Source organism: Vigna unguiculata, chromosome 1 (genome assembly GCF_004118075.2).
Source record: "Vigna unguiculata cultivar IT97K-499-35 chromosome 1, ASM411807v1, whole genome shotgun sequence".
In the NCBI taxonomy this organism is placed as follows: domain Eukaryota; kingdom Viridiplantae; phylum Streptophyta; class Magnoliopsida; order Fabales; family Fabaceae; genus Vigna; species Vigna unguiculata.
The window spans coordinates 29,676,910-29,685,613 of NC_040279.1; the positions used below are offsets into that span (position 1 = coordinate 29,676,910).

The window sequence follows — 8,704 nt, forward strand, 5'->3', positions numbered from 1 at the left end:
GTCACAATGATACGTGACACTACCACTGTTACATGGCACAACATGAGCATGACAAATTTTCATTTTTTTTAAAAAAAAACTAAAAACTAACACATGACACCTCTTTAATGTTGGTAATACATTATTAATGGAAATGATTTAATTACAATAAATCTCCCAAGATAGGAACAAAATTTAGACAAATAAAAAAAGATAACCAATTTGAAATTTCTCTAAAAATGCGAAAACCAATAGAATGATTTAACTTTTTTATTATCAATATTACATTTTAAGCTCTTCCGTTGAGTACAATTTACAGTAAACATTCGCTTAAGTTCACACTCATCTAAGTTCGCATCCCGTCTAAATTCGCATTTGGAAAGGGCAAATTCTCGGATCAATAATTTTATGACTTTATTTTCATAAAAGAATCACTTAAAGTCATTTGACAACTATTTTCAATTTGTTCACACATGGTTACAGATTGACCATTATGTAGGATGCGATAAAAGGGTGAAGAACACACTTTTAGTTTGATTTAACTGATTCGATGTTAAATAAGGAGAATCTCTCAACTTACTCATATGAATAAAATAAAATAACAAATTCTTCCGGTAACATATCTCTTATATCTCATATTTTCAGAATCTCTACAAATGTCCGATACTCATAATATTTAATATTGTAATTACATGACTCCTAATATTCTATATCATAATATGACTCATAAAACTTCAGTAGTCCGCATCCCAATAAAATTCGTATCAAATTCCCATAATCAAAATGAGGACTTAAACAAATTTTTCAGGTAAATGTTATCATTAAATGCTATTAAAATAAAATCATTTTTAAATAAAGTATTTTTGTTTAAGCAGAATTAAACTTTTAAAACCGATCCTTTTTTAACATTATTTTCAAAAGTTAAAGTTGTTAAAATTTGAAATCGGGCTTCTGTTGGAGTTTACGGAAGAGGATCAGTATTGGGCTTGCGTTGAGCAAGTTGGATAGTAATTGGGCTTTGCCCACACCAGTTGCCAGTGGACTATGCTATTTTGTTTCTTCTTTAAAAAAATATCCTTGACAAAATGGTGTTTTTCATTGCACAGTATACATAAACATGTTTTTCATTATGTTAGGGCCCTTTAACACAAGAGCCAAGTAAGCAAGTTAGATAGACTCAATAGTTTATAAACTAAATAGAACCATAATTAAATACATAAAAAAAGAAATTCTAATTAATTAAATGAATAATTACGTAAACAATGAATTAATATTGATGCTTCAAACGATAGCTGATTTTTATCAGACATACCCTCAAATCAAAGAAGAGACAATACAAAACTAAACATCTTACCTGTTTCCTTTTGAATTTGAAGCTCTGTATACCAACAAAATTCATGTTGATTTTTCATTTATATTTTTCCTAAAAGGATGTTAATTCTGTTACAAAGTCGAATATAACATGAGAGCCATGATTGACCTCCGAACTTTGTAACCAAGCTCTTACTCTTACAAAGTCCAAAGATCTACCTCAAATTTTTTTTTTAATGATAGTGTTTCTCGTTGTGTTCAAGCCAAGAATGTAAAGGACCCGTTGTAGTGAAGCATTCAATTTGTTGTCTTTCTATGATTTTTTTCTCCTTTGGATGACAATTAAGTTTCCCTGAGGTAGGGTTTGCCGCTCACAATTTTTTGTTCTTTCCTTAATTAGATTCAATTCCATGGTTGTAAGAAAATTAATCCAGGAGATCCATTATTTCTCTCGGTACATTGAACTACTGGCCATGTGAGATCAACACTAACACCAACATATAGGTCAGAAGAATACCTAAAAAAAGACAAGAAAAAGTTTAATATTTTATCCAAAGTCTGTGATAGTGAAATAAAAAAAAAATGTCCTGCCTTTAAGGAGAAGTGTTTCTTTTTTTACTACAAATATCGACAAAAGAATATGTAACTTCAATTCTCCATGAAATCAAATCCAAATTTCAATTTAACTATCAATTCTACAGATCAATGGCATATTCATATTACAGATGCAGAAAGTGAACCACTAGATCAAGGATTAACAAATGATCTATCTCACTTCAATATCTTCTCATGCACAATATCTTCAATATCCTCCCTTTTGAACTTCTCCCCCATTCCCTTGATGGTTAAACAACCTATGTGCTTTGCACGTTGTCCCTTCGCAGAATCCAAGTTAATAATTTAATTTGCTATCTGTATACAAACCAGAACTAAAATTAAGGAAAGATATATTATTCACAGTAGACGGTCTGAACTCTAAAGGATTATTCCACTGCTCTAGTTCATTGTTTGACCATCTAATTTCAACATTTTTAACCTCAAGCCCTTCGATGTACTCCATCATTATGCCCGCAGTCCTGTGTTCAACTAACTCTTGGCATCCTGGCCTATAGTCCAATAACCCACCAGTATAATTGGTGAACCTTCTGTATGTAATGTCCATGTTGATGAATCTCAAGTTTCTAAGCAATCCTCTCTTTGAACCAGACAGGAAGATGCCATTTTCAGAATTTGCAGTGATGTTAATGAAAGTTACATCAGATATTGAAGCCTCCTTTGAGGTTGAGTCTCGGGGGCAACTCGTGACATAGATAGGCTCTGCTCTACCCCACCATAACGGGTCATAATATCTTGTGCTGATATTAATATTTGAGAATACAATGTCACTTGCATTTCCTGTACGAGGAAGTTGAAAACATTTCAAAAACATGTTTTAAGGCTAGAGTCCTATTGACGCAAGCAAGGATAATGAACCAAGTTAGTATTTTAGATACATGTTTTAGATTCAACATTCTTAGGTAAGAAAAAAAAAATCACATAACCAAGAAATAGTTTGAGATGTAATCATTCAACGGGAGATAAGTGAGAAGAAACATGTTACCTCCATCACGGATCTGGAATCCAATCCCTCTATGAGAATCAACAATAGTGATATTATCAAACACAAAATGCTTGAAATCAAACCAACTAGCACTGCCAAGTTTAATTGCAGAAGATTTGGATCGAATCCAACAGTCGGTGACTGTAAGGTTGTAAACAGGACCTGTGGATGACTTTGGACAGATTGCATCATCCCCAGTATCGATGTGGCATCGAGTGATTACTGTGTTGTTTGAGTCCTCAATGTCAATCCCGTCATTGTTTGGTATGTTAAAGTCCCCATTAATTGCAATATCTTTAATGGATATGTTATTACTCCGGACCAAGTGTAAGCTGCAAATTAGTATATAGTCTGTTAGAGTTCAACAAAATTAAAAGAATGAAGATAAAATTGCAACCAATAATTACATTTTAAAATGATAAAAAGTGAGCATTGAACAAAAGAGATAGGAATACTCACCACCAATAAGCAGGATGGTTGAGAGTAATGTTAGAAACTTCAACATTGTTGCAACCAATGAATCCAATGAGTCTAGGTCTGCATTCATCTCCCAAGCAAGCGCCAGTTTGGTTCCAACTAACCATCACGTTCTTTCTCGGATCTTCCCTCACTACGAACTTCGCAGCCTGACCGTCCACCACTCCGCCGCCGCGGATTCCCACGTTCGTCGCGTTCTCCGCCACCACCACGTACCACCGCCAGAACTCCTCCGGGTAGTCCTCAAGCCTGGCGCCGCCCAGGATGGTGGCACCAGGCTCCACGACCAGCACCACGCCGGATTTCAGGAACACGGTGGCCGTCAGGTACTTTCCCGGCGCCGGGAAGATTACGTGGCAGGGACCGCCCTCCGGACAGGAGTTGATGGCCGACTGGATCGGTGCGGTATCGTAGCAGCTGCCGTCGCCGGTGGCGCCGAAGTCGGCGACGGAGAGGTTGATTGGGATCGGGTTTAACGGTGATGACGTGGCGAGAAGGGATTGGGTGAGAAGTAGGAACAAGAGGAAGATAAGTGGGTTCTTCATTTTAGGATTCTCAGTTTTCTGTGACACTAGGGTGCTCTACTATATACCAGCGGAAATTCATCTACTTTTGTATTATACTGTCTTATTTGTTTATATCTAACAACATTCATTATATATTTACACGAGAGAAAAAATTATATTACAAACTAATAATGTGCATCTTTTATTATCTTTCTTTTTTATTATTGTATATATAATAGAATAATAGATATTAACTTATATATTGTTATAAATTCTTATTATAGTGAGAGAGAGAGTTAGCATGTTTCTAAGTGTTACGGGGATAAGTTTATGTTATTTTCTTTATTAAAATTTTGTGTTATATTAAGTTTTTAATATTCTCATATTTATAATTGACCTTTTACTGTTTGATTTTATTATTAAGCGAGATGATATGTTTTTACCGTTTGTTATTTTACATGTTTTTACATAAATTTTAAGTGCCTATTAAAAATTTGTGTTTTATTAGTTATTTAAATGTTTTATATTTTTCAATTGGTATCTAACATCAGCGGGTGATATACTAGTTTGATTATATATTTTCATCTAGAACATCATGAACTCGGACAATAGAAAAATTGAAATTATGAAATCTTAATCATGTAAGTTTTATATTGGCCATCTTTGGTGTCGTAATAATGGAGCGTCTCACCACATAACTAATGATCCATCCTACTAATGATCTACACCATCTCTCGACATGTCATTTTTAATGAAAACTATTTGCTTACACTTTAATCAAACAATCCTTTCATAGTTTCGAACTCTAATAACACTTGCTACTTCACCTTGTTCATTCATCAGCTCTCAAATAATACACATCATACTAATAATCCAAATCTTAAACTTGATATTAATTCATCTTCTTTTCATCACAACACTCATTCACACACGTCACATTCCCATGATTCTGCTATTCCTTGCTCCTCATCCCATTTTGCAGAAAATCATTCTAAGCATACTCATCAAACTGTTACTAGCAAAAGTGGAAATTTTCAAACCACATGCATTTCATACGATGGTTAATTTATCTCTTACTGAGCCTGTCAATGTTAAAGCAACGAAAGATCCTGCCTGGTTAAAAGCCATGCAAGAAGAATATAGTGCTCTTCTAGCTAATAACACCTGAACTCTTACCTCTCTTCCTTTTGGTGCCATTGGCTATAAATGGGTCTTCCGCAATAAACACAACACTGATGATAGCATTCAACATCACAAAGCAAGGTTGGTCGCAAAGGAATTTCAGCAAGTACCAGGTTTGGATTGTGATAAAACTTTTAACCGTGTTGTTAAGCCAACTACAATCAAAATTGTTCTCGCATATGATCAATTCAAAATAAAGTTCTCATTCACTGCTCTACTAAGCCTCACACATCTCTCATTCATTACATCTCATAATAAAAATTCCAAAACTTTTATAGAGATTTTCTTGAGCAAGCACATACAATGAAAGTATTGTCTAGCAAGTCCATACTTCATTCAATGGCTGCCCCTGATCTCTCTAGTTTTTTTTTTCAAAACTATTTTTCGCTCAACAATAATACTACTCGTCCAACAATCCAAATCCCTTGAAGTCACATTCACTAGACTTGTCCAGCGAATTTAACTCATTCAATGAGTGTATCATCCATAGCTTCCTCAGGAGATTAATACTTATTACATTCACTCAGTGGGTCGTGACTCATCCAACGAGTATCATCTCCTCTATTTAGAAAAACTAACAAGTATATCAATTTGCTATTATTGGCTTCTTCTTAGGTTTTTTCTCTCTTTAACCTTCCAAAGAATATCATCTAGTTCTAAAATAAGCTTTCCATAGGCCAATTCATGGCAAACTCACATACTCATCCTATTATTTAGATTGTCATTTAGGATTTTCTCTGCACAATAGCAAAAAACCCCTTCAAGTATATCAACCGATCCCTTTGGTCTATTTAGGTTTTCTTATCATTGCTTATACTAAAATGACTACAATCAGTTTGAAATTTACTTCCCACAAAACAACTTCACTCAATCCATATATTTCAATGATCTAAACTTGCTCAGCAACTCAAACATCCCATAAATAAGATTTTTAATAGAAAACCTTCATCTATAATGAATAATTTGATTCATTAAATCAATTACATCTCATCAGAAATATGAATTCACATAACAAAGAATAAGCCTATCTCACAAATGAAAAATAAACCAACCAATTTCCCTTACCTGGACTTAAACTCTTTCTCTACCAAGCTCCATCAATTCGAACACTCACGAGATATTCTATCTACACAAAGAAAATCCCATCACAATATGCTCCATTAATTAACTCAAACACATATTCTTCACTGACAAGTAGACATTTACAAGAGTCGTATGCAAGCAAGTTATGCATACATATCGCTAAATTGATTCAAGAAAAAATGTAGAAGATGAACTTATTATGATTCGGACTTTAATCAAATAGGATGATCGCTCTCCATACCAAAAATTTTATGATTCACTCATATTTTCAAAAAGATAAATCTAAATTGGTCAAAAATTTAAAAATAATATATAAGAGAAGAGAAATATGTTTACAAATGTAGTAATTTTTATAAAATAAAAATCAATTAATTAGTTTTACATTTATAACTCAACATTTTAATAATAAAATAATCAAATTATCTACTCGTATTCTTTAGATTTTCCGTATCCTTACAATAATATATTTAATTGGACGTGGAATCAAGTGTAATGTAAGATGGTCACGTCTAAAATTGCTTTAATAATTTTAACTTTTCCTGTCTGGAACATAAATATAATTACTTTAAACAATTTTAATTTTTTCACATCTTAAATATAAATATAAGACGTTAAATAAAATGTTATGAGACTTCAAACACCAAATCATTTTTTAGTAAGACAATTATTATTTATATCTTTTAATTTTACTATCTTTATTCTATTTTTTCTGGAAAATGCTTCTCAGATGGATTAAATTTTTTATACTTACAAAAGTATTTTCCACAACTTAAAATTGTTGTACATTCATAAGGGGTTTTCTCAAAGATGAAATTTCAATTTCAAAAATTACCTTTTTCGAAAACCGTATTAAAAAATGGGGACATCAATTGCCTTTAAATTGCTCCGTATTTACTATACATTGGTAGAATAATTGAAATTGTATTAGAGAAGGTTTTAAAATTGCTAAAAAGTTATTTTAGAAATATTTTGAAATTTTAACATTAAAAAATAATTGGGTTTGTTAAACTCGATTTTGTTACTAAATTTCATTGTGTAAATGAATGGATGAAAGTTAGAGTACATATTTGATTTGGTATTTAATGTAAATTCATAATTACATGTCAACTAAAATTATTTATAAAAGATTTCAATTTTTAATTGTGCAAAATGTAAACATGAGACCGCAAGTATCAAATAAGAAACTTTGAAATTCCAAACATCAAATCTAATGTGCACCACTCGAACCCTTCATATATGATCAAGGTTAGTTGGCAGTGCAACCTATAAGGGGATCTCACCAATCAGCTTCCTTGCGCCTTTTCGAGTTTACTCACCCATTGACTCGCACACATGTCAGACTCCTTGGACCGTGTTTCAAGACGGGCCGAATGGGAAGCCCACAAGCTGATGCCCAGAGCACGCACGTGCCGAGACATGCCATGAGGCACGCACTATCGTTCACAATCGCAACGATGATGTCTCCACGAGCATTTCAACAGCCCGGGCTTGGGCCACCATCACAATCCGCATCGATCAATGCCTCGCGTCGATCGGCAGCCCGACTTTCATCGTTCCACATCCGACCGAGACACATCGCCGGCCCCCATCCGCTTCCCTCTCGACAATTTCAAGCACTCTTTGACTCTCTTTTCAAAGTCCTTTTCATCTTTCCCTCGCGGTATTCATTTGGGGACATTTGTAGGCCATTCCAAACATCACATCTCAAAAACCACGAATTTCATTTTTTCCTAAAACATCCCACCAAGCATTCTAGCAATGTCGTGGTGCATCGACCAACTAGGCCATGTGCAAAACCCACCGAACTCAAAATTTTCGTGCACCAAGACTTTCATGGTATTCATTTAGGGACATTTGTAGGCCATTCCAACCCTCACATCTCAAAACCACGATTTTCATTTTTTCACAAAACAACCCACCAAGCCATTTAGCAATGCCGTGGTGCACCGACCAACATGGCCATGCGCAAAACCCACCGAACTCAAAACTTTCGTGCACCAAGACTTTCATGGTATTCATTTGGGGACATTTGTAGGGCATTCCAACCCTCACATCTCAAGAACCATGAATTTCATTTTTTCACAAAACACCCCACCAAGCCATCTAGCTATGTCGTGGTGCACCGACCAACTTAGCCATGTGCAAAACCCACCGAACTTAAAACTTTCGTGCACCAAGAATTTTATGGTATTCAATTGGGGACATTTGTAGGCCATTCCAATACTCACATCTCAAAACCACGAATTTCACTTTTTCACAAAACAACCCACCAAGCCATCTATCTATGTCGTGTGCACCGACCAACTTGGCCATGTGCAAAACCCACCGAACTCAAAACTTTCGTGCACCAAGAATTTTATGGTATTAATTTGGGGAAATTTTTAGGCCATTCCGACCTTCACATCTCAAAAACCACAAATTTCATTTTTTCACAAAATAACCCACCAAGCTGTCTACTTATGCCGTGATGCACCGACCAACTTGGCCAGGTGCAAAACCCACCGAACTTAAAACTTTCGTGCACCAAGAATTTTATGGTATTCATTTGGGGACATTTGTAGGCCAT

General features: G+C 34.7%; 1 protein-coding gene across 1 annotated transcript; it reads right to left on the reverse strand.

The window, feature by feature from the left end:
- Positions 1-1,942: 1,942 nt before the first annotated feature.
- LOC114193953 (exo-poly-alpha-D-galacturonosidase) lies at positions 1,943-4,087 on the reverse strand. The gene is made up of 3 exons (XM_028083962.1): positions 3,350-4,087; positions 2,891-3,222; positions 1,943-2,685 (listed from the first exon to the last, which is right to left on the reverse strand). Exons 1-3 carry the CDS (start codon positions 3,910-3,912, stop codon positions 2,183-2,185), a joined length of 1,398 nt encoding a protein of 465 aa, XP_027939763.1. The 5' UTR covers positions 3,913-4,087; the 3' UTR covers positions 1,943-2,182.
- Positions 4,088-8,704: the final 4,617 nt, after the last annotated feature.